Genomic DNA, 27,565 nt, shown 5'->3' on the forward strand with positions numbered 1-27,565 from the left:
TTCCATTAGGGGACATCCTAACACTGTTAGACTTGAAAGGGAAACTATGCATCTGAACTGTTAATCCTACAGTGATAAATTATTACAGAGTGCACTGTAAATGGTTCAGGTTATGCCCCTTCCAGTGGCTGCTTAAAGGAGACATATTGGATAAATGGGAAAAAAAGGTAATTTTGTAGGCAATTATGAATAATATCCGGTGCTGGTTTCACTTTGTGCTAAAAATTAATCCTATCTGTAACAATGGCCCCTTTATTGGAGCTCCCTATAGATCCTCTCACTTCTCTGTCCGAGTTTGAAATGAAGAGTGGGCGTGTCCTAACGGTCCCTGCCAGAAGCACAGTAGGAGGGGGAGAGCCAATCACAGCCCTGCACTCACACAAGCACAGAGAGGCTTCAGTTCCCTATCAGGTCAGCCTAGCTGCTGATTGGTTCCTATCCCACAGTGCAGGGTACGGAGGGCCGCCGGCTCCCCAGCTCATCCAGAGAATTCAGCCAGCAGGAAGTGGAACAGATGGGCGGGGCTAGTGGGTTTTTTGTGGAATTTCTCAATAAATCAGTCAGAAACACAACTTTTTTAAGCACAATCCTTCTATATCTAGAGGAGTATAATTCCCTGGTACATTCATAATTTTTATAGGATATGTCTCCTTTAATATAGTCCTGCTATATGACAAAGTCTGCATGTCTAGTCAGTAACCTGTTAAGAAAATAGATATTGAAACTGGATAAACAAAGGAACTGCCGTAAATTAACCCTTTCTTAATCTTTAAATGCTGGTCCTACCCTGTTCCCTTTTAAAAAACTGTTTGTGTTCAGCTTCTGTTGCTGACTGCCAAAGCCTTTTTAGCTGAGGTGTGTTCATACCTGGAGTTGTTTCACTTATTGTTATCATGAATTCTTGGAGCTCCTCCATCTCTATGCAGTGGGTCAAGAACAAATGAACATTTATTTTTTTGGAAGCTTCTGTATAGGTATGTGTATAGTCAGGTGGATTGCTCTGTATTCATGCTGTGTAGTTACTCACATCCCCACTGCCAGCTTTATGAGTTTATTCCTCTTAAACTGAGACAGGACTTTATTTGCATCATACAGGCACCCACCACCCAGGACCCTTCATTCAGATATGGGCCTAAAGGTGGCCAAACACGGGCCGATTCTAGCTGCCGGTCCCTTAGACCGACTCGGTAGCTTATCGGCCAAAGTATGGGCACTAACGAATGGGCCTGCCTGACCGATATCTGGCCTGAAATCAGCCAGATATAGTCTATATAATGTAGTCTGACCGGGGACAGCATCGGCTCGTTGATGCGGTTCCCAAACCGACTGCACCTTTTTAAAAAAAAAGTCTTCGCCCTAAGGCATGGTTGTTTGGGCAAAAACATCCCCTTTAGGAGGCATTGTTTTAGGATTGATTCTAGTTTCAAGATCTTTACGTAACACTGACACTTTAGACTAATTTGAGACATCCCCCCTATAACCACCTGACTATGGAATATATTCACTATACTTGTGTAGACTGTAGGGCTTATTTACATCGGCAAGCGCAATGGGCATTTACAATGCACCCCAATGCTTATTCTTCTGAAAGATTTTCCAGGAGTTAGTGCACCCTTTTACCTACAAAGGGCTGAGGATCACTTTGCATGATCTTCACAAATGTGGAAATTTACTGGCTTCTGGGTGAGCTGAAATCCTAGAGCAAAAATGGAAATTATAATTATGAATGTAATAGCAAGCTTTTGTATTAAGCATTAAATATAATGCTGCTTACTAGGACAACTTAACTTAGGTAAATGGGTTTCTGTGCATATGCCTTCTTGCATTATGGCAGGCAGTGAGCAAATGGGATTCATAACGACATCCTACCGGTCACATTTAAAAGGGATCCTATAGGATATTTACTATATCTGTTCATAATAAGCTGTTTTTCTCTATGAATGTGTGTGAATTATATTGCAGTGGCTAAGTGGCCCATTTGAAGGCCTCGGATAGCAATGTTTGTTTCAAGTCTTAATTAATGCAGTAAGTCTGATGCCCCACAGGATAGACTAGCCGCGGGCGACTAATGTCCCGAAATGCCTTTGTACTGGCAATAAAGTGAATATCTGGTGGAAGGGCCTACACGTCGCTTTGTTTTTCCGAAGTCGCCTGCAGGAGCCAACATATCGGAGTAACAAAGCGACCCTGATTCACTTTATTGCCAGTGGAAAGGCATTTCAGCTGAGCTGAGATTAACCGCGGGTGACTAATCTACCTGTTGGCCATTGCCCGAAGGAATCGGCAGCTTGCAATATTTAGTGAACTGCTATTTTATTTTGCAATGTATTTAAAGGTTTAGTTCACCTTTAAATTAACCCCCATTTGAAAGCTGGAATGAGGTAGAAGAGGAAGGCAAATAATGCAAAATCTATTAAGAATTAATAATGAAGACCAATTGCAGTTTCTAGGGATAAGACATTCTATTACCTACTTTAAAGGTAAAGCACACCTTTAAACACAATTTTTTGGGCCCTATTTCTGCTACTACATATGTTGCTGGTCATCCTGTCTCAGTGAGTTTCAGTAAGAGATCAATAATAAGATTTGCCACTTTAGGTTGGAGCACCCCAGGACACTTGGGAGTTGCCAAGCAAAATAAGAAAGCTTGAACCATGTATTATTTAACATTTATTTATAAAGCGCCAACATGTTCTGCAGCGGTCTACTATACCGCTTCATACATTGGACATACAGAGTAATATGTATATATATATATATATATATATCAATCAATAACCGATACAAGAAGTGAAGAGAGCCCTGCCCAAAAGAGCTTACATTTATATTTTATTGTGCTCTTTTGCGTATCTTTACCTATGGAGCAGCACAGACTGCTGGCACAACGTCTTTTTCTGTTGCGTGGCTTGTGAAACAACTGGGTTTGGGTCAAATCAAATGCCAACTCCCCCACAAATTCCACTGAACAGTTTGTTTAGCCAAGAACACAGTGTCTTGCACTAGATGTCTTGGTGGTGAAATCTCTGGCTCTGCATCTTTACAGGGTTGTTACTCAGTGTTCAGTATTTCTGGCCAGCAGACAACAATGCAGGGAGCAATAAAGGGGTTGTTCCCCTTTAGTATGATGTAGTGCAGAGATCCCCAACCAGTGGGTAGGGAGTAATATGTTGCTCCCCAACCCCTTGGATGTTGCTCCCAGTGGCCTCAAAGCAGCAACTTATTTTGAATTCCTGGCTTGGAGGCAAGTTTTGGTGCATAAAAACCATGTGAACTCCGAAACAGAACCTCCTGTAGGCTGCCAGTCCACACAGAGGCTACCAAATAGCCAATCACAGCCCTTATTTGGTACCCCCAGGTACATTTTTCATACTTGTGTTGGTCCCCAACTCGTTTTACATTTATATGTGGCTTAAGGGTAAAAAAAAGGTTGGGGATCCCTGATGTAGAGTGCTATTCTCAGGCAATTTGCAATTGGTCTTCACATTTTATTTGCATTTTTTTTTAATTTACCTTTTTGTGCAGCGGCTCTCCAGGTTAGAATTTCAGCAGCTATGTGGTTGCTAGGGACCAAATTAACCTGGCAACCAGGCATTGGTTCAAAAGAGATAGGAATATGTATAGAGGAGGGCCTAAATAGAAAGATAAGTAATATAAAGTAACAATACAATTGTAGCCTCACAGCAATAGTTTTTTTTGGCTTCTTGGGTCAGTGACCCCCATTTAAAGCAGGAAGGAGTCAGAAGAAGGCAAATCATTCAAAAACTAAAAAAAAAAATGAAGATCCATTGAAAAGTTGCTAAGAATAGACTATTCTATAACATACTGAAGGTGATCCACCCCTTTAACATTCTTTACATTTGTTTTTCTTTATGGCTGACAAGTGAAATGTGGTTTTTCAGGAAACTTAATTCTTTAGAAATAAATATCGATCTTCTGGTTTATACGGGTACGGGAATCGTCTCTAGCAACTTTATTTTTCTAGCTTGTTAAAAGTTGCACAAATTGTGTAGTTTAGTGATTAACATTTTCTAACGTTGCCACAACTATAAAACTGAAATACTGGGTGTACTGAGAGGGTCGCATATGACTGCAGGCACCTTGCAGGTAGGTAGGTAGGTGGGTGGTCTTGGAAGTGCAGCCTTTTCTTTGTTCATTATCATTACTGAAGGATGCCTTCCTCCCCCTGCCTCCAATTACAGAACAAGCTGCATCAGATGGGCGTTGCCAGGCAACTAAAACTGACCATACATAAGCTGTGGTTGTGGCTGCTGGCCAACTCAGCAGCTGATTGGCTCTCGTGGTTGAAATCTGGCTGTGGACCACATTAGGCAAAGCTCACAGCCCCTTCCTGATGCGTGGCCTCATTATTTATGGCCTGGCCTTGAGCTGGCCATATACACCCTGATATAATCATACGAAACATAGTTTCATACTGTTTTCAGACTGTTTGTGGGCTCCGAATTATAGACCTGACAATTTTCGTACCATGACAATCAGTTGTTTTGTTGATCAGACCCTACTTGTAGAGTTGTAAAAGGGCATAGAAGTTGTTCAGCTGTTTTACAAAAGATATACTGCTTTGATATAATATTTTTCATGCCAGTGAGTAATTGTTGTTTTGTATTATTCCATAGTGATTTTCTGTGCTCCCCCCCCAGGGCGCACATACATATCTTCAGGGCATCGGGGGGCAGGAGAGAATGACTGCCGGCTTGGGGGAGCAACTGTTGGGGATTGGGTTTTTTCCCGGTGCCCCGGTGGTCAAGTCTGACTCTGGGAGAGGGTTTAGCAACCTTTTATCCAATCAATTTTTTCTGGCTGATGTTGGATAAAATGTTGCTAGATGTATGATTTGTTCATTGCACACAAACCTTGCAATAATTGCCGGATCGTACTGAAGTTAGTCATTAAGTAAAGACAAATCGTTACGTGTATGACCAGCTTTAGTTCTAGATTGTTGCTTTAAAATGTACAATCGATACCCACACACTCAACGTAAAACGACTAAAAACTAAATGCGTGTGGCCTCCTCTAGTAGGGCAAGCCTCTCTGGGGACCAGGCTACTGATTACAAGCAACGGACTAATTCCATTAGCTTACTGCATTGTAATGTTTCTTTAAGATTAGCTTTATTGTTTTATCACTTTAAACTCTAGTCTGGTTTTGTCTAAAATGATCCTAAGGTCAGTTTTCCCTTTAACAAGGGAGCTCTTTTATTCAGAGAACAACTAACAAGCTTCATTGTTAGTTTACTGTTTAGATGCATGTACAGCTTCTGTGTTCTGCGGATTGCCAGCATCCTTCACATTCTTTTGCATATAAAAACTCCGTAGTGTAAAATGGCATTCTGCAGGAAATGGAAAGCCCATCTGCAAAATACAATGTTTATATTTCAATGGGTTGGACTGGGGCTAATTTTCTGTGGCAGGGCAGCATGTAAAACCTCCGCATTGAACCCAGTTTACAGCTTGTGTAGAAGTTCTCTTTGCTCTGCACAATCGGTTTCAAGTCCGAAACAGTTTAGATTATACCGCAGATAGTGACAGCTCTGGCTGCCTTAAATATCGACTTTGGTATTGATTGCATTGGCTATGGGCAGGCCCTTATGCAGTGTCAGGAGTAACCAGGTGTAATCCTCAGGCACATCCAAAGGTGCCGTCTACTGTCTAAGGCATTATCTAGAACACGATGGGAAATTTGGGCACCTTGAATCCAAAAAAAAAATAATGTAGGCACAGTCAGCACTAATCTTAAAATACCCCTTCTGTCCTTTAAAACTGGAAGAGGCTTAGCTGTTTGCAGATTAGCTTATATGAAATGTAATTAATCAGCTTTAGCACATAATAGGGAATCTGTAGTTGCAGTCATACTAGGGGGGTGTATTAACCCTACATGTGCCAGCTGGTGCAGGATTTTGGCATTAGTCAGGGGCTTTTGGTGTGCCTAAGAAAACACCTACCGGTATATTTATTCTTCTGATGACAACCTCCGGTTTATAAGTGTGCTTCATATGTGTCGCCTGTAACAATATATAAGGGTTCTGAATAAAACAATTACATATTGTATGGAATCTGTTATCCCCTTATCCAGAAAGCTCCAAATTATGGGAAGGCCATGCCACAGACTCCGTTTTGATTAATAATGAAATAATTCAGTTTTTAAAAATGATTTATTTTCTCTGTAATAAAAACAGTACTTTGTACTTGATTCCAAATAAAATAATAAAATAATCCTAATTGAAGGATTTTAATGTTTAAATGATTTTGCAGTAGACCACAGTAGTTTAGCCCACCTGGTGACAACTTCCTTCCTTTAAGAAAAATGTCCCAGCAACCTATTGTCAGACAGGAGTAGCATAATTACTTTTCCCCACAAAAACCCTACTTGTAGAGTTGTAAAAGGGCATTGAAGTTGTTCTTTGACAGCTGTTTTATAAAAGATTTACTGCTTTGCTCTAATCTTTTTCATGCGAGTGAGTAATTGTTTTGTATTGTTCCATAATGATTTTCTGATTTCTGCACTTACCTATTGTTTTTTTCCCCCCTTACGCTTATAGGAGAGCTCATACGTTGACCGTGCTATTTATCCTCACGTGTTCACTTGGATACGTCACCTTACTCGAAGAAACGCCTCAAGATACAGCATACAATGCAAAGAGGTACAGCTTTGTTTTGTCTAGAAGGGCTATACCCTCTGCCAGTAATTGTATAATGCTTTTTGTTGATAAAAACAGTCTATTTTCATCACAATTAATACAAAAAGCGTTTTAGCAATAGAACAGGTAATTGCTATTGTCGTTCTCTCATTAGCCAATGTGAAGGTGTATAACTGAATTACTATACAACAGAGAAAGTTCACCCAGCACATCCTTTCCTCCTCCAACAATTCTTACTTGGTGCACAGCCCAGAGAGTCGGCACTCCCAGCACAGTCCAGCAAAAAATAGTTGACCGGCACAATGAGTGTAATGCAAGCAGGGCTTGGCCCCTGCGTGTTTATTCAAAAAACAGCAGCAACGTTTCGGGGCGTACCCCTTCGTCAGGCATTTTTTGCCCAATGTAAAGGTTGCCCATACACGGGCCGATTCTAGCTGACGATATTGGTCCCTTAGACCGATTTGGCAGTTTATCTGTCAGTGTATGGGCACTAACGACGGGCCTGCCCGACCGTCATCTAGCCTGAAATCGTCCAGATCTCTATCGGGCAGGTTTGATTTTTCTCTCAGATTGGGGACTGCATTGGCTCGTTGATGCAGTCCTCGAAACGATGGCGCCTGTACCTGCCGTTCTAATTCGATCATTCGGCCCAGGGCCAGTTTAAATAGTAGAGTGAATTATTTGCTATGTAAACAGTGTAATTTAGAAATAAAAAGTATCCCATAAAAATTATGACAGAATCCCTTTAACCTCGATTGAGGTAATCTCCTTTTTGGACTTCTTGCAGCAACCACTAAAGGTACCAAGGTGTTATTTTATGAGTCTTAAATGGCAGGTAAGACCGCAGGGCTGTTCCCTACAAGTTGTTTTAAAGTGCACTGGCAGGTCAGGATAGCACGCGGGCTGGTACGTTATTTGCATGGTCCGAGGGTAGCAATTTGATTTAAGGGGGGGCCATTTATTTAATTGTATTAAAAAAAAAAAAAAGTGCCCCAGGTGCCAAATCTTAACTGCTTACCAGTTTGGGCAACCCCAGGCTCTTTTGGTTACATACTACTTGCCAAACTCGACGGCAAATGAAAGCTCTGGCCATTTAAAGAAGCAAAAAATGCAGATTCAGTGAGGGGGGACCAGTATGTTAGCTACCTCCACCCCACCCTGCCAGTGAATCAAGGTGGCATCTCCCTCCCAGTGTATTAGCCTTTCCTCATCCCTTAGTTGTTTATAAAAACAACTTCCTTCTGTTTGTTCTGCACATCTTATGTCAGTTATGCTGTACATAGCCATTCCCTTTTAAAGCATTTCCATGCATTTTCTTGATGCAGTTAAAGTTACTAATCAGGGCTATAAATAACTTTCTGGCATATGTAAGGGATTTCTCTGTACTGCAGTATGTATTGGCAGTTGTGATACTGCAACGTTGTGTTTCTGTAGAAAGCACCACTATGGCTTCAACGTTTCTCTGCAGCCCTTTTTTTCCAAGGGGCTTTGCCTGTTGTGGGATTTTATGTGGAAAAAGAGAGCTCAGGGATTACCCTTTGTATAGACTGCCAGATAATTAAAGGTGCGGTTCTGTGTAAAAATTAAAATGGGCAAAATGGACACTGCACAAAATAAGAAATGTTTTAAATATTAGGCAAAAATATAATCAATAAAGGCTGGAGTGGGCAGATGTCATAATGCTCCACCTGGGGCCAAACGATCAAATTATAAAGACGGGCATAGGCAAAGTCGGTCCAGGGACCGCATCAACGAACCGATGCTGTCCCCGATCAGACTAGATTTTCTGCCCGATTTCAGGCCAGATATCGGTTGGGCAGGCCCCTCAGGAGTGCCCATACACGGGCACCGATATCGGCAGCTAGAATCGGCCCGTGTATGGGGACCTTAACTGAACGGTTATGTCCCATGTGACCCCCCTAATGTCACTGACTGCTAAGAGGTTAGAGAGCTGAAAGCAGGAAGTAAAGTTCTGGCCTTAAAGTTCAGCCCTTATAGATTACATTTTTTCCTAATTATATTACAAATATATTTTGCACAGTCTATCTATTTTACCAATTTTTACAATGAACTGTTCCTTTAAGTGCTTGCTGCCTTGTGTTTTGCGTGATAATGTTATCACACCACCGGTAACTAATCCATAACCATCAAGAAATAAAACAGAGCTATTAAATTATTATTTTTTTTTTAATCTGTTATCTGGGGAATGCCAATTATTTTCCATTCTCTCCAGCTCAAATATCATTTACATTAAGGTCTTAACCTTAGGGAAACCTTTCCCATAGCAACATTCACTTCTGAAAGAAAGTACACAAACAGTAACCAGGTTTCATTGTCATGATCTGCAAAGTCTGATATTCACGATTTCCTTTGTTTTAGGTTTCACCTGCCTGATCTCATACACGTATATAGCCTGCCTGACTATCTGATGGCCTGATTATTATGCATGAAATTAATATATATTTACAGATTTTCAAATGAGACCTTAGTGAAATGCATTATATTAGAGTGGATAAACACTGATTTGGTGAAAAAATATTTTCATGCAATCAGCACAAGATTCATTTGAAGTGTAGGCATAATAGAAATCTGAAAGATTGTTTGCTACATTGGCAGTAGCCTATGTATTTTTCCAGGGTATCCCATTCTTTTAAAAAACAAAAAACTAACAGGTGTCCAAACAAGAAAACAGGGAAACGGTATTATTCATGGCACATAACCTATACCCTCTATATGCAGTTGTCATAACTGTTATTGGTCATTTACTTCTGGATATTCTGCAGACAGACCTTCCCATGTGATGAAGTAATAGCCAAATTTAGCCTTGATAATATGCCGAAACCAGAACAGTAAATGAGTACTGTTTATCTTGCTACTACTATAATGTCCAGTGTCATTCTCTGCTTTTAAGTGCAGTTGTTTGGATAGTCCCTGGTGAGGCAATCCCATTATTCCAATAGCACGTGTAGGGCATCCTGTTTATAACTTGCGAGGAAGGGATCTAGGAAATGGACTTCCTTGCTCAGCATAGAAAAAGAACAGTTGTATGACATTTGTATAAGCCAAGCATTGGTTAAGATAAGAACTTTAGTACTTTAGTTTAGCCTTTCCCTAGAGCAGGGGTCCCCAACCTTTCTTACTCATGAGCCACAGTCAAATATAAAAAGACTTGGAGAGCAACGCAAGCATCATAAATGTTCATGGAGGTGCCAAATAAGGGCTGTGATTGGCTATTAGGCATGCACACTATCCGTTTACAGGGGGCTTTATTTGGTAGTAAATCTTGTTTTTATTCAACCAAAACTTACCACCAAGTCAGGAATTAAAAAAAAAAACCAAAAACTACCTGGTTTGGGGGCACTGAGAGCAACATCCAAGGGGCTGGGGAGCAACATTTTGCCCGCGAGCCACAGGCATTCTTAAATCTGATCGGCTTCTATGGGCTGGTAGATGTGGCAAAAACTGTTTTTCTTTAATGTTTGTGGTGGTGATAGTATTCCTTTAAGAGGGATAATGTATTAAGCTCATATGATGTTTAGCCAAAGGTACTTATAAAACTCATTCCAAAATTAGCCAGGCCGTTAGTCAGCATTGTTATGCAAAAGAGGTCATGCCAACTAAATCTTCTTATATGAAAGTATAAGCAGTAGTTTATGGGGAAAAAAATGCCTGGTTCTAAGGTCATTGTTTGTGTTTGTCCTGCACTCATGTATTTATTGCCATGCCCATGCATACCATGGCACTCACGGCATGTATATGTGCAAGAGGCAATTATTCCTGTTCTCATTTTCTATACACAGTTTAATTTTAAGTGCAAAATCATGGCACTGGCTAATGTATTTTTTCATGTTTTCTCTATTCAGAGGTATTATTGCCAGCATATTGGTTTTCCTGTGTTTTGGAGTTACGCAAGCTAAGGATGGGCCATTTTCAAGACCACATCCAGGTATGTTCTATTTAATATACATAATAATATATTTTCCACCTAGGAGTCAGCATTAAACTTTAGGGTGCCACCTACAAGCCCCCCAACCAGTTCAGTGGGCCAGTAAATGTTTGTGTATGACAGTTGTGGCTATTGGTCAGGGTGTGGATTGTGTTCGTTTTAAAACGTTTTCTACAAATGTACCACATGATCCGGCGCAGCTGCAGCCACTGTTTCTCTTGCATGCTTGCGGTTCTGATCATCTGGACAAGTAAAAAGTTGTTCATATCACTTGACGTGATTGCGTTCCTGCAAAGCAAAAGCTGGAGTCCTGATCAGGGTATCGGTAGTTATTCAGCAAGGGCTTCCCCTCTGCCTTTCTTAAGTTTTAACATAAGTAGACAAAACACAAGTTAAATCCTGATGTCTGAATTTTTTTGTAACCCTCTAACTGCAGTATATAATAGGTATAAATGTAATCTCATCACCCTCACATCAAGAATGGAAAGATAATATTGTGTACCATGACTTTTGTTTCTTCCAGCCTATTGGAGGTTCTGGCTATGTGTCAGCGTGGTGTATGAGCTTTTCCTCATCTTCATTCTTTTCCAGGTGAGACTATACACAATACCAAGCAGCCACACACCATATATATCGCAAGTAGGGATACACCGAATCCCTGATTTGGTTAAATCCCAGACTTTTTTGGCAGGATTTGTCCAAATCCAGGTGACTTTAGGTCATGTAATTTTTTTTAACCTGGATTAGGCCAATTTTCATTTACAAATTGGAGTTCTGATTCATTTCAAATTTTATCCATTTCCTTTGTGTTAGATTCTGTATTTGGCCAAATCCAGAAAAGGTGGCGGTCACATCGCTAATCAGCACTGTTTCTAATCATTGTACTATAGGGGTTTATGCATCTGTATGCAGATTCTGAAGTTATAGGGGATTCCAAGGAAATAATACAGGCCTCTCCATGTTGGATTGTTGCCTGTTGCACTTACACAATGTTCCTTGCCAAATACCTTTGGAAAAATGTTTGATCCAATATGAAAACTATTCTGAGCTGGTGGTAGATTTACTCTGCAGTGTACACTAGAGAAGTAGTTATTAAGTACCCTGCTGAAGCTGTGTGCCAAAGCCAAGTTTACTGGCTGGTATGTGGTTTTGTCCAAGAGGCTTATTGATGTGTAAGCCAACATCACCGGTGAGGTTGCCCATAGCAACCACGAGAATTCTTGCTTTTGTTTTCTAAATTGTAGGTGATCTAATTGCTGATTGGTTGCTATGGGCAACATCACGGTGATCGTTTAAACACTTATAAATATGCCCCAAGGGTTTCCTGCAATGATGGAAACTTGCATTTAATTTGAGCTTTACACCATAGATATGTGAATCAAACTCATTGTGCATGAGCTTTCTCTTTTTTTTTTCCCATTAAATTTTTTTCTTTTCGTTTAGACTGTTCACGATGGGCGGCAGTTTATGAAGTTTATCGATCCCAAACTGGGTGTACCGCTACCTGAAAGAGATTATGGTGGGAACTGTTTAATTTATGACCCTGGCAACAAAACAGACCCTTATCACAATCTCTGGGTATGTATATTAAGGGACACTGTACCCCTAGTACATATAAGTATAGTACCTATTATATTTACTGTTTTATATTTAGTGTTTCACATATTAAAGCCCTTAATGGCTGTTGGCCAGAGTAAAAGTGAAGAGAGAATATGAGCACCAATTCATTATATTCATCTTAAAATGTTTCTGTTAAAGAAGTGGTTTACCTTTACGTTAGCTTATGTTATAGAATGTCCCATTCCTAGCTAACTTTGCAATTAGTCTTCATTATTTATTTATTTAATTATTTATTTTTAAATAGTTTTTTAATTATTTGAATTATTTGGCTTTCTCCTACGTATTGGCTTTCAAATGGGGGGTCACTCACCCCAGCAGCCAAACTATTATTGCTCTGTAGGGCTAAAATGTTGTTATTGTTAAAACTTTTCATTCCTTATCTTTCTATTTAGTTCCTAATACTATTCCAGTCTTTTGTTCGAAACATTGCCTGGTTGCTAAGGTAAACAAGGTCCTATTGAATTATACACTTATTTTCCAGGCAGTGGTTTGTATGGAAGGCTGGAATATGAATAGGAGAGCGCCTGAATAAAGAGTCAATAAAAAGTAACAATAAAATTGTAGCCTCACAGTAAATGGCAAGGTCATTTTTAAGCTGAACGAGGCAGAAAAGAGAATCAATTCATTCATAAACTATAAATAATATAAAATGGAGCTTGAGAAAACTTGATTTAAACAATTAGGGCATAGTATAACTTATACTAACATAACATAATAAAAGATCTTGCCTTCCTTACCCAGGCTAGGGGTCACTTAAAAATTGTCTGCAAAGTCTGCTTCTATCACTGCAGACTGACAATTTGGTTCCCTGTCCTTCCCGTTTTTTAGAGCAGATTTATTATGTACATCTCGGACAAATTGTCTACTAGGATGCCCATAATATATGTCTGACATGGAAATTGGGTGATAAAATAGAGAACCCCCGCACCCTGCTTCTTGCACCTAATGGTATATTAGACATTCACACGTGAAATGCTTTGTTATATATGTGGTAAATCTTTGACCAGTGTTTTTTTTAGATCCTCAGGTGTGTTGTTACAAACCTCATTCTAACTGTATTTATTCTGCTCCCTAGGATAAAATGGATGGCTTTGTTCCAGCACATTTTCTTGGCTGGTATATAAAAGTAAGTTATTGGCCTCCTGTGGAACTACCATGTTCACTACTAATCATCTTTCACTCTTCCCTTAATAAACTGAGCAACTGTGTCAGCAGATGTTATGTTAGAAACAGTTGCGTAACTACCAGGGCCCTTACACAAAAAAAAAATATTTGGAGGGGTCTAACATCAAAAACCCAACCCCTTCCCTCTCGCTTGCTAGTGTGCTGCCCCCCTGCCCGTTTACCCACTCTCAGGTAGGAGAGCAGCCAAGGAGAGGGGAATCTCTACATTTATAGAAACAGCAGACCCCACTGCTGTCCAGTTTGCCATGCAACCACAGGCTCTGCTTCATCTATAGTTAAACCACTGGTTAGAAATTCATATGGTATTGTTGTTTTGGGCTTAGATTACGTTTTCTTGTTCAGATTTGCTATTCCTAGAGCTGTAGCTTTGTGCACCCCACCTTGTATATTCATACCCCTAAATTATATGCCCCCTCCTCGGTAACTAGGGAGTGCGTCTCTGCAAACACCTTTGCTGTCTACAGATAACCTGTATCATCTTATACGTTTCTTTTAATTTTGCCCTTAGACACTAATGATAAGAGATTGGTGGATGTGTATGATCATCAGTGTCATGTTTGAATTCTTGGAGTACAGCTTGGAACATCAGCTGCCAAACTTCAGTGAATGCTGGTGGGATCACGTAAGTGGTTTAATAGCAGTTATATTTTCTAAGTGAGGGGTTCCCAATAGTTTTAACCTGTGAGCCACACTCAAATATAAAAAGTATTGGGGAGCCACGCAAGCATAAAAAAAAGTTCATTGGTGATGCCAAGTAAGGCATGTGATTGGCTAATTGTGGTAAGCCCCATGTGGACTTCCTGCAGAAAGGTTTGTATAAAGTGAAACTTTATGCCTCCAAAATTTGCCTTTGGGCACCTACTTTTGGGCCACTGTGAGCAGCATCAGTGGGGGTGGTGAGCAACGTGGCTTAAAAGCCACTTGTTGCTGGTCATTGTATTAAGCCTACCTCATTCTCCAGCTCTTAATTGTTTAGGGTGCTGGGCCCTGGCCCTATTGCCTTGCGATGTATTGTGGCGCCTAAATGACTCCTTTTAAAGCGTTGGTAAATAACATTCTAATTCCTATCGCTAACAAATACAGTAGAACCCGGATCTAATGTTTTCTTGGAATTTATGCCATTTTGACACCATCCCCTGGGACGTGTAGAACCCAGATTCTGCAATATTTTCATCATTTTACCCAGGACACGGTTCTATAACAAGGGCTTACCTATTGGGAAGCACAAGCGCAGAGTGCAATGTTCCCAGCTCCAGTGTCTGCATCCAAGCTCCTTGGAACACATTGCATTTTAATGAACTGTTTCATTAACCTTGCTGGCACAGTTGTGGGTAACGGGCTGCGCTAATATCCCCGCAGGGATTGCCATCATGCTGATAGGCTTTGTTTTTGTTAGAGGCTTTTTCTCTGGGGTGCCCTTTGTTTTCAGTACCTTTTTTTATTAATGACCTGCATCTGCTGCCGTAGTGGTTTATGCAGCCAGTAAAAGGGAAATGTTACGGATTGCTCTTTGCTTTCCATTTTGTATGTATATTGTTCTGACTGAGCAGCAGTGATAAAGGGTAGACTCATGGTTTGAAAATCATGGAAAGTTGTGCCAGGCTTTTGCATTTTTTTTTTTTTCATCCATACTTTCAACATAGGATGTCGGCCCATGGATGGTTAGAGCATGATTGATTTGCCATGAATATTTATAGTATATGGTTTAGCAATGACCCACATCCAAATAACTTCAGGGTAAAAGGACAAAGATTAATAATGGTAATAATAAAAATTAATTTTAATACATTTTTTATGAAGTGTCAAAAACACAGAATTTTACTGTAGAGTTTAAATATTAAGTGAGAAAGACAAATTACTTTTTCAGGTTCAGTCTGTGGGGCTGTGTTAACAGTGCCTGGGCTGTAGAAATTCTGATTGAGTCCTCTGTTACAATTCCCAGTGAGTGAGAATAACATACAGGTAATAACACAAAAGGGTGTTTCTATTTAAAGGAGAAGGAAAGTTAAAAATCACTGGGGGGTGCCAAATTTTAAGTATCCCCCAGTTATGGTAATCACTTACCTTTTACTCCGGGCTGGTGCTCCTGTTAGGAGAAAACCGCACTAGTCTGGGGTACCTGCGAGCGATCCTCTTCTTTCTTCATGCCTTTACCAGCCTGGGGTAAAAGTTAAGCAATTACCATCACTGGGGGATGCCTAACATTTAGCACCCCCAGGGATATTCCAGCATGAACCAAAAGCTGAAATTAAATAAGGAATATAGGAGTACTAGTTGTGCAACATAAGGACAGCCACAATTTGGTTTACGTTACATTTAATTAGCGGGACAATCCGTATGGTAGCATTCACTGCTAAATATGAATTTGATGAAAAAATGGTCTTTGCACACTAGGTTATGTCCTTTATTGGTCCTTAAAAATAATTGAGAGGTTCCACAGGCGACTAATCTTCCCGAAATGGCTTTGTTTTCTGCAGTTTCCCTGTGAGGCAACAAATCTCCCTGTGTGCTATCACCCTAAGAATCTGGACTTGTGAGTGAGAGTGCAGAAAGCTATTTAATCTCTGTGCTTGTTGGCTTTGGAAAAACCAGTGTTTACTTGTAGTGCAGAATGATAAGGCATTAGGATAAGGAATTTACCTGGAGATAAGGCGAAGACACATAGGGGATTAGTCGCCACGAAAACTTGAGAGCGTTTAGTCGCAGCGACTTCTATTGTAGCATATGGAAGAAAAGTTGCTGCGATTAGTCACTGCGACAGACTTACTTAAAAGTTGTGGTAACTAATCACCCCGTGTGTGCATGCACATATATGGGGCCAACTCTGGCTGAATGTCCCCCCCTGTCACTAATTTGGGTGGGAGTTGAGCCTCGCGCCTTGGGTACCTCTGCAGTAGGTTATGTCTGCCATTAAAGGAGAACTATACCCCCTTAGCTATCACTGCTTAGACCCCCCCTTATCGCATAGTTTTTAAGTTTAAACGCTGTCCCTATCACTAACCCCTAGCTAAGGTAGGGGTAAGTTAAGGGGGCTTTTAGGGCCTGGGGGTATAGTTCTCCTTTAAGGTGGGGGGGAAATATACAGTTTGACACGGGTAATCATTTGTGCTCATTATCACAAACTACCACACAGGGCTGATTCTACAGGTGCACATACAGGGGAAACATATGCTAACGTAGGGGCTGATTCTCGGCTCCAGGTGCACATACAAGGAAAGGCTTATGCTATCGTAGGGGCTGATTCTTGGCCTGCATTTTTCCGCAGGCTGTGAATGAGCCCCATGTGGCCAAGAAACCTTATGGCTCAATGAAAGGTAACAAGGCAGCCATAGTGTGCCATATTCTTGGGTCTGGTTTGACCCATCCTCAAAGTAAATTTTTACTTCTACCCATAAAGTATAAGTAGTGTTATCTCCTATAATTTCCTTTTACAAATCTATTATCTGCTTCCCTTTTGGCACCGAAATGCTGACCTATTGAAGTGAAATGGAACAGAGTCTTAGGGAAGAGCTGTAGGTCACAGCCCCATAGGCTGTAATTCGCACCCCAATATCTCTTACAGCATTTTTAGTCTGAAAAAAATAAAAAATAGTGGGAATGTAGGGAGGGTGTGTTAGTGGCAAACAGTTCCAAATGGGGGGGAAACACTCAAATGCCATAAAAAGTGTTTCTCCGCTTCACCTATTTTTCACCTCTTTTGTCCATGTTCCTATGTTTTTGCCCCATTATTTTACAAATCATTTTATCTGAATTGTTAAATGTATTTCTTATATTTTAGTGGATAATGGATGTGTTGGTGTGTAATGGATTTGGAATCTATTGTGGAATGAAGACCCTGGAATGGCTGTCCATGAAACCCTACAAGTGGCAGGGGCTTTGGAATATCCCCACTTACAGGTCAGTTTCCTGACAATGAGCAAAGTACTGGCCCCATGGGCACAAAGTAGCCCATCAGTTAGGCCTTGCCTTGAGGTTATGGTGGGCCCATGCAGACATGGGGGATATTTTGAAATAACCAGACTGATGGTGTGTGTCACATTGTTCTGACTGTTTATTATATTATGTTGTCCGTGTAACCTGTTCAGACTTGTATCCACAAGCTTGCTAGGACCTGATCCCAGGGAGGCAGCTAGTCTCACTAGCAGGCATCATTATCTATATTTTCCATATATTAGCATTGCTTTTGTAAGCAAAATGACCAGTTTGACACCATATGTATTTGTATTTTTACAGGGGTAAAATGAAGAGAATCGCCTTTCAGTTCACACCTTATAGTTGGGTGAAGTTTGAATGGAAACCTGCTTCGAGTCTGCGGCGCTGGTTAGCGGTTTGTGGAATCATATTTGTAGTAAGTACATTTCCTGCCTAAGAAAATACCTATTCATTCTTGCTAGTACTGGTTTAGCAGCCTCACTTTCCATTTGGAATTAAGTGGCACCCTTTAAAAGGATCTTGAAAATATTTTGTTTGTGCCACCAGTGAGTTCATCAGTATATTGCAAACTGTTTGGTGCTAACTGTTATGTGGTCTCCTAGTTCCCACTATGTGGTGCTGCTAATGATGACTGCTGAGATTTTATGGATGAAGATAAAACAAATTATCAAACACTGTAACTTTCAAATATAGACATAGTTCTAAGCACGGGCAAATGAAAGCTGCTAACTTCTGCCCCTCAGAACAAGTCGGTAACTTATCTCCTTGTGTATTGGCCCCTTCGACAGGCCTGCCTGACAATATGTGGCTAAAAATCAAGCGGATATAGATCAGGCAGGTTTAAAAATCCAAGCAATGACAGCCTGCATGCCCGTCTCTGTGATCTGAGGGCCAAGAAATCAGATCAGCCCAATATTGCCAACCTCAAGGTGGCAATTAGACTGACCTTGCCAAATGAGCGAATCTTTTCGTGTATGGCCAGCTTTAGTCAACCTGAGTCTGAACAAACTGCCACAAAGCCATAGCCATGTCCATACTAGGATTCAAAAATGGCCCTGGCATGTCAAATAGGCAGATGCCCAAACATCCCCCCACCAGCCCAATAAATAGCAACTGTCCATGGCATCATACAGCAGCCCCTCTGGCATTTGCCAGAATACACAGATTGCCAGTCTGAACCTGCAAAATATACAATTTATACTTGTTCCCAGCATCAATAATATCAATAAATGTTTTGTATTTTGATTGAGGTTTGTATTTTATGTGCCATCCATGCCTAAGTGAGAATGGTGTTTATATACCTTCGTTGTCCATCCCTTAAGGGTAGAAGGAGAATGTAGCAGTCTGTGAGTGTATCTGTAGTGTACAAGGTGCAGGTACTTTGTGGGCAAAAATGATTACTGGGGCAGCCAAAACCCACTCTTGAGAGTTAATCTTGCCAACATGCACGCGTAACACTTAACTATTCTTGTATATTGTGCAGAGTAATATAAGAGCTCCTGAAGCTAAAATGTAACAATTATGTTGTCTCTTTCTCTCCTAGTTTTTATTGGCAGAGCTCAATACTTTTTACCTCAAATTTGTTCTCTGGATGCCACCGGAACACTACCTGGTCCTGTTACGCCTTGTCTTTTTTGTGAATGTGGGAGGTGTGGCCATGAGGGAGATCTACGACTTTATGGATGACTTGTAAGCTTCATTCCAGTTTTACTCATTATATCCGTTTAATAACCTGCCTTTCATTGGCCAAGTATTTTGCTATATTGCTCAAGTTCATGGATAACAGTTATTTCAGATTATGACAGCAGTGCCCTCTTGTGGAAGCGTTAAGGAAAACCATGCTTAAGATCCGTCAGACTAGCATTAAAGCACTATAAAATGCTTTTCCAGTAATCTTTTTGTCTCCAGTGTCTGTGAAGCAGACCCTTTTATTTATTTATCCTCTATTTATGTAGAGCCACACATGTTTCACAGTGCTCTTCAGAGAATATATATCTTTACACCATACAGAATAATTTCTTACTAAACTGGTATATGAATAGAGGAGGGCCTAAATAGAAAGATAACAATAACATTAAAAATGTGACCTCACAGAGCAGTAGTTATTTGGCTGCTGGGGTCAGCGACCCAAATTTGAAACCTGGAAAAAGTCAGAAGAAGACGACTAATCATTTAAAACCTGTAACAAAAAATGATGACCAATTGAAAAGTAGCCAAGGATAGGCCATTATATAACATACTAAATGTTAACCTAATGTTAATGTTAAAGGTGAACTACCCCTTTAAAGAACCATTTATGTTCCCAATTGTAAATGCTCTGCTCATTAATACAAAGACTGCTGGCATGGTTACATAGTGTACTGCAATTGCCAGTGTACTTTAATTTATTCTTAGAGCTAAAGTTACTGTGCCTTATGTATCAAATATCCGCACAGAATTTTAAAACGACTGATAAAAACCTTTTGTTTTTCAGGAAATTCCATAAGAAGCTGGGGCAGCAGGCATGGATGGTTGCTGCTATTACAGTGACAGAGTTTCTTATTGTTGTGAAATACGACCCGTACACCATAACGTTGCCTTTACCGTTTTATGTCACACAATGTTGGATTCTGGGTATCGTTCTTGTTCTGACGTGGACAGTGTGGCGCTTCTTCATTAGGTAAGATATTTAGGGGGTTTTGTTTGTTGTAGAAGCATGTAAAGAGATGGGTATTCAGTAAAGGTGGCCATACACACTAAAATCCGATTGTCAACTTAGATCTGTACATGTAGCCTAGATGGTCTTCAGTTTGGGCCCCATACTACTCCAGGGCCCTTTAGGGCAAACCATAGCCCTCAAGCACTGATGACTTCTCTTCTGTGTAGTACCACTATACTTCATTTACTGGTAGTGAAGACTTAAGGTGCCCATACACGGGACGATTCTAGTTACCGATATCTGTCCTTTAGACTGAATCTGCAGATTATCTGCTCTTGTATGGGCACTAACGACGGGCCTGCCTGACCGACATCTGGCCTGAAATCGGGCAGATCTCAACCAGGCAGGTTTGATTTTTTGTCGGATCAGGGACTGCATCGGCTCGTTGATGCAGGCCCCGAACTGAAGGGTGCCTATACCCACCGTTATAATTCAATCATTTGGCCAAGGGCCAAACGACCGAATTAGCCTGATATTGCGTAATTCAGGGCAGACGTAAAATCAAACCTGTCCAATCGAGATCTGTCTGATTTCAGGCCAGATGTCGTTAGTGCCCATACATCAGCAGATAACCTGTCGAATCAGTGTAAAGGACCGCTAAGGGCAGCTATAAGTCTTCACTACCAGTAAATGAAGTATAGTGGTACTACACGGCAGAGAAGTCATTAGTGCTTTAAGGCTATGGTTTGCCTAGAAGGGCCCTGGAGCAGTATGAGGCCCAAACTGAAGGCCATCTAGGCTGAAACTTCGAGAGAATGTCTCACAGGAGCTTATACATGTACAGATCCAAGTTGACGGTTCAGACAGTGTGGTTCATTTAGACTGACTGAGCTTAATCTGCTCATGTATGGTGCTCTCCGACTGGCCTGCCTGATCAATATGTGGCTGGAAATCGAGCATATGTGTATTGGGCAGGTTTAAAAATCCTGTGAGGGTAAAGACTGCGTCGGTTAGCTGCTGGCATTCAACTTTCTTTTCATGTATTGTCCTCTTTGACTGTCCTGGATTTTTTGGAACTATTGCTAGCTGACTGATAAAGTAGTGTTTTTATATGTCTTTAGCCTTGTTATGAACTAAGGAGGGAACAAACAATGAAAATCAGAGGGGGCTTGAACCAAGAACAGATCAAAAACCTTTGCTTTAGGGCAATGTAGCTATCTGGGACATGTGGCATCTGCCTAACTCCCTTTAGACAAGTGCCCAACCTATCGTCATAAACAGAGCTCCAATAGAACAATGTTTAACCATCTGTGTAATGGGTCTGTACTTCTTCTCCTTCTCATCCGCAGAGATATTACACTGCGCTACAAAGAAATACGACAGCAAAAACAGCACAGGAATGAAGAGGAAAAATCCCATCGCAATGGGGACGTGAATTCTGAAAAGGACACGAATAAACACAAAAAGCACTAAAACAACTTTCTGCCTCTGCGCTCAGCTCCATGTTACTGAACAACAATTGTACTTTTTATATTTTAATGGATACTTCTACTGCTATTTAATAATGAAACGCCTAAACCTCATTATGTTTTTTTTTTTGTTTTGGTTTTTTTTTCTCCTTTTTTTTTTGTGGAATATAAACCCGGAGCTTGAAGAGATCAATTCTGCTGATTGCACAAGGCAACAATTATGTATTTTCCAATTTGGGAGCCGTGTCCTTATATTTTTTTTTTTTAGTGTCTGAAGAAGAATATTTGCTGTTTTTCATGTAGCAAGGGTTCTCAGACTGTAAGCCGTGGGGTTATGTATATTTGTTAGATATTTCCAGAAATCCGCTAGTTTATTTAAGGGTTTTTATTAAAATATTTCAGCAGATTCTTTTACTAATAACCTTTTTCAAAATTTAGACCCACACAGTATGTATAATCCAGTCCTCTCGGCCACTAACCGATCTGGAATTGAACTTTGTCTATGATTGAAGCTGTTACTCCTGCAGTTTAGTTTCTTTGGAAAGGTCATTTGCAGATCTGGTTGAATTGAACCTGTGTCAGTTCATGGTAGGCAACTAGTTGAAGTCACTCACAAACCATAACTTCAAACCTGCCTGCCTCTCGTTATAATCCACATCCCAGAAGTAGCCGCTTCTGGATATGGAAATATCTTTGCTGAGCAAAGAGCAACCTGCTGCCTATATGGCTCCTACACACACGTCATTTTTACATCTGATCTGTTCAGGGGGCAGTTCTCCTTCCAGTTAACTTTTAGCATGTTAGAAAATGGCCTGTTCCAGTCACTTTTCAATTGGTCATCTTTCAAATGGGAGTCACTGACCCCACCAGCCAAATAAAACTATTCCTCTGTGAAGCTACAATTTTAGCTTTTATTACTTTTCTTTCTATTGAGGCTTTCCCCTATTCATATCCCTGTCTCTCTTTCAAACCACTGCCTGTTTGCTAGGTTACATTGTACCCTAGCAACCAGAAATTCCAAACTGGAGAGCTAATGAACAAAAAGGCAAATAATTAAAAAACCACAAATAAAAAAAAAAACCATGAAGACCAATTTCAAATCATCTCAGAATAGCACTCTCTACATCAGGGATCCCCAACCTTTTACATCTAAGTGTGGCTTACAAGCATGAGTTCAGTAAGAATATAAAATAAGGGCTGTGATTGGCTATTTGGTAGCCCCATGTGGAATGCCGGCCTGCAGGATGATCTGCTTGGAGTAAAACTGTGTCTCCAAGCCAGAGATTTAAAAAAAAAATGGGCACCAACCTTGAGTTCACTGGGAGCAACATGTTGCCCTCGAGCCACTGGTTGGGGATCACTGCTTTACATTACACTAAAGTTAATTTAAAGGTGAACAGCCCCTTTAACTAACCCCACTCTTTTCTATGGGGCCTGTATCATTGGGAACTCATTGAAGCTCCAAACGCAGGTTAGATTCTGCATCTCACCCTGCATTCCTCCTGTGATGGAAAGCATACAAGTAGCCCCTGCACAGGGTGGAATGTTAAACCCCCTAAGTGTGTGTGTGTAAGTGATTACCTTTTATATATTTGCTTGCGTAGCACCAACACATTACAGATTAAATATTACATCATTCCCTCTCTGAGCAGGCCTTAAGGTGAGCACAATTGCCCAAATACAGACACATATACCCTTCCACTCACTGACTTTAGTTGCATTGAGAGTCCCATAATGCCTCAGTGTATGCGGGTCCTACGGAAGCGTGTCACTTGTCCAGCATTAAATTTCTTCTTCCTGCTCAGTCAGATATAGAGGGACCATTCCAAGTGCAAACATCTGGAACTGTATGCCCAATCTATGGATGCACAAGGGCACGAGCGAGGCGGCTGCATTTATTGCCCATGTGTTCCATTCTAAGGGCCCAGCCCAGCTAATCTTACTGGCAAAGAGCAACTGGATTTTACTCCGTGTGTTTTTGTATTGTAATTCAACCACTTACTGTGAAATGGAGAAGAGTTTCAGTGTGCTGTATGTTACCCCTTGTGCATTTTGTATTTCAACAATCTCCTGTTCTTAACAGCTACAAAGAAAAAAACAAAATTGTTCTTCTTTGACTAATACAGTTTACAGAAAAATGGCACAACTTATTGAATAAGAACACACGGTGGTCCCTCCCCATAGCTTTTAAGGGGTTTGTTGTTAAAGATGTGAGTTAGTCTGACTCTCCTACAGTAAGTATACAGTGCTCCTATTGCTTGTGTGTAAAGGTTTTCTTACATTGGTAGGTAAAGGCTTGGGAGCTGTTGATAAAACAAGATTTCCAGTGTGAGTGTGTGCTGGGGCTTGCAATCCAGCAACATTGTGTTTTGGACTCCCCTTGTGGAAGGTTTAAGTAACTGCAGCTTCAGATTTAAATGTTTTTTTTTGTATATGTTAATAGTTTTGGAGTTTCTGGCATCTAATTCAGCTACTTACTAATGTGATGGATGGGATTCATTTGAGTGGGCTTTTCAGCTACTATAGATATGGGATCTATTATCCAGAATGCCTAGGACCTGAGGGTTTACCGAATAAAAGATTTTTATGTCATTTGGATCACCAGATCTTAAGTCTGCTAAGAAACATTAATTTAAGCCCAAATAGGATTGTTTTTCCACCACCATAAATGTATGCAGCTTAGTTCCCATCAAGTACAAGGTACTGTTAAATTAAAGATAAGAAAATGCACTATAGGAGACGGCCTTCCTGTAATTTGAAGGTTTCTGAATAAGAGATCCCATACTAGGAATTGTCTTCAGTGCCTTGGGACATAACACTAACCATAGGAGCAGTTGGCAAATGTCTTTAATGTTGTTTTTATTCAACTGGCGGTGTCAGTAGGTTTATCTTCATGATCATTAGGAGAGAGCTCTATGTGAAAACCAGATTTTTTTTTTTCCTGCTAAAACCAAAATGTTGTCTGATAGGTCAAGACTATCTCTCCTTGATAAGATGGCTTATTTGTTAAGCAATATACTGCTCCTGGAAAGAGAGAATGCACAATACACTTTTCCTTTTAACTTTTCGAAGTTGCTCACTCATTTCTGAGTCCGTGTCTAAATGCCCCAGTGTTTGATGGGTCTGACCCCGGTCTCCCAGCGTCTGTGCTGAGCATTCAACTGCCATGGGAATTAGAGAGGGACACAGTCCTGTAAGCACTGACTCTTCAGAGTGGGTGAATATCCTGAATGAACAAGACTTGGCTAGTTAAACTTATATAGTGGAGACTACTGACCCCATGATGGCAAACTTTTTTTTCAACTTAGGGCTCTGTCACGCTTGAGGTTTTCTCCTCTGGAGCAGAGAGAAGGATGACTTGCCCTTTTATACTGAAATCCACCCTGTGTGCGCGCACTGACTTGCTCTTCCCCTGCCATGCAAGTGCATTTGCATCAACGTTAAAGGGGTTGTTCACCTTTAAATTACAATATGTTTCTATTCTTTGGTATTTCAGGAGCTTGGTTGCTAGAGTCTTATATTCCCTAGCAACCAGGCAGCGGTTTGAATGAGAGACTGGCATATGAAAAGGAGAGGGCCTGAACAGAAGGATAAGTAATACTTTACTTTTCACTGACTGAAAAAATAATGAAGACCAATTGCAAAAGTTGCTCAGAATATGACATACATTCTATGATAAATTAAATGTAAAGGTGAACCACCCCTTTAAAGGAGAAATATACCCCCTATTTTTTTTTTTTTTGTGTGTGTGCTCATTCACTTGGGCTTATGTAGAATACACTATGAATACATGTGATGTGATGAATTCTGGGACTTAAAGTCTTTTTTTCTTGCAAAAATCATCCAGATGTCATTAGGACAGGTATAAAAATCCAGTCAGGGTGAGAAGCGCATTGGCTCGTTGATACGGTCCTTGTCCCAACAGCCTGTATCCTGTCAATGTGATCAGTCCCATATCTCCTACATCAATATGGGTGTATTGGGGAAGGTCACTAAACGAGCAGATATTTCAATATATGGCCAACTTAATATTTGTGAAAAAAGTTCAGATTATGTTTTCTACTTTAGCCCAACTAAATGATCTTGTTAAAAAAGAAAAAAAAAAAGATGTATTGCTATTATTGTCAGCTAATTCTGCATAGGAACGGTAATTCCTTAGGCCAATGTTACATTCCAGTGAATGGGAAACATGCTGCCTGTTAACAACAATGGGAAGTGCCCTGTTTGTGGTGCAGATGGGGCAATTGGGTTGCAATGAGAGGACCCCATCAAGTACGTCTTTATGCAGTTTGAATTGTATCCAGGCTGTGCCATCATGGGCCATTGTGCTGGCCCCTTATTGAGCAATTTGGCAGATCCAACTCCATCACACCAGCTAACATTTAACTTCCCATAGTGATTTAGCCTTTCCTTCCCCTTTAAGGTACATCCGTGTCAGCAGGACTAAACATTGTATTGTGCTGAGCCCTACCCTGATAGCCTTGTGTGTTTGCACATTGGAAAAACAACACTTGTCTTTTTAGGTTGAGAACAAGGTTTGTTGGGTTTATTTCCAAACCGTACAATGCGGAAGTATGGATATCGCTTAGAGTAGGGATGTAGCCCTTTGTATTGCTCTGAGCACCAGCTTCCATGATCCCGTGATGAAGATGAAGGTTTCTGGGGAGGCCGGTAGCCGCAAGTCATCACCCAGAGGGTTGCAGATTGGACTTTCCCTGTGCGCCATCGGAGCATTGTTGGCGCTAGAACTCATTACGTGTCCCAAACCAGTTGTGATTGTGGTTGAGAGTGAATTTTTGAAACAGAGCTATTTTTGTTAACCCTTTGTTACTCAGTACTGTAGTTGAACCGGACCAAGGAGACATTGCTCATGTATGTTTTATATCAATGACTAGTGCCGTTTACACCTGGCGAGAAACAATGCTCCCTGCAGTAACGGCTCTTGATGGTGTTAACTAATTAAAGTGTCATTGTCAAGTAGAGTTTCTTTTCTTGGATCTCTTGTCAAGTGGGTTGGGAATGTTGGCATGCCAACGGGGTGGCAGAAACCAGTCCTGCATAGAGCGACCTTTGCTGTGACTGCTAGATAGCAACAATAAAAAGTTTGTTCCAAGCTACAAATAACCAGAGAGCTACACAGAGCATTTCACCCATGGAGCTGTAGATATGGGTGCCAAAATGCTCAGAATCACTACATGTGCCATTGGGTGCCAAACTGCCCAGAATCACTACATGTGCCATTGGGTGCCAAACTGCCCAGAATCACTACATGTGCCATTGGGTGCCAAAATGCACAGAATCACTGCATGTGCCATTGGGTGCCAAACTGCCCAGAATCACTGCATGTGCCATTGGGTGCCAAACTGCCCAGAATCACTACATGTGCCATTGGGGACCAAACTGCCCAGAATCACTGCATGTGCCGTTGGGTGCCAAAATGCTCAGAATCACTACATGTGCCATTGGGGACCAAACTGCCCAGAATCACTACATGTGCCGTTGGGTGCCAAAATGCTCAGAATCACTACATGTGCCGTTGGGTGCCAAACTGCCCAGAATCACTACATGTGCCATTGGGTGCCAAAATGCTCAGAATCACTACATGTGCCATTGGGTGCCAAACTGCCCAGAATCACTACATGTGCCATTGGGGACCAAACTGCCCAGAATCACTACATGTGCCATTGGGTGCCAAAATGCTCAGAATCCCTACGGGTGCCAAACTGCCCAGAATCACTACATGTGCCATTGGGTGCCAAACTGCCCAGAATAACTACATGTGCCATAGGGTGCCAAAATGCTCAGAATCACTACATGTGCCATTGGGTGCCAAAATGCTCAGAATCACTACATGTGCCATTGGGTGCCAAAATGCCCGGAATCACTACATGTGCCAAAATGCCCAGAATCACTACATGTGCCATTGGGTGCCAAACTGCCCAGAATCACTACATGTGCCATTGGGTGCCAAACTGCCCAGAATCACTACATGTGCCATTGGGTGCCAAAATGCTCAGAATCACTACATGTGCCATTGGGTGCCAAAATGCTCAGAATCACTACATGTGCCATTGGGGACCAAACTGCCCAGAATCACTACATGTGCCATTGGGTGCCAA

At 41.0% G+C, this 27,565-nt stretch overlaps 1 protein-coding gene across 1 annotated transcript in view; it reads left to right on the plus strand.

Moving 5' to 3' along the window:
* Positions 1 to 21,828, plus strand: part of ptdss2 (phosphatidylserine synthase 2) — a 33,526-nt gene extending 11,698 nt beyond the window's left edge. The window contains 11 exon segments of the mRNA NM_001079204.1: positions 6,557 to 6,658; positions 10,519 to 10,601; positions 11,125 to 11,192; positions 12,045 to 12,179; positions 13,297 to 13,347; positions 13,915 to 14,028; positions 17,185 to 17,303; positions 17,640 to 17,754; positions 18,883 to 19,028; positions 19,813 to 19,998; positions 21,327 to 21,828. Coding sequence (NP_001072672.1) covers positions 6,557 to 6,658; positions 10,519 to 10,601; positions 11,125 to 11,192; positions 12,045 to 12,179; positions 13,297 to 13,347; positions 13,915 to 14,028; positions 17,185 to 17,303; positions 17,640 to 17,754; positions 18,883 to 19,028; positions 19,813 to 19,998; positions 21,327 to 21,450 — 1,243 coding nt within the window. The 3' untranslated portion in view covers positions 21,451 to 21,828.
* The last annotated feature ends 5,737 nt before the right edge of the window (positions 21,829 to 27,565 follow it).

The sequence above is a fragment of the Xenopus tropicalis genome, chromosome 4, assembly GCF_000004195.4.
Source record: "Xenopus tropicalis strain Nigerian chromosome 4, UCB_Xtro_10.0, whole genome shotgun sequence".
Lineage (NCBI taxonomy): Eukaryota > Metazoa > Chordata > Amphibia > Anura > Pipidae > Xenopus > Xenopus tropicalis.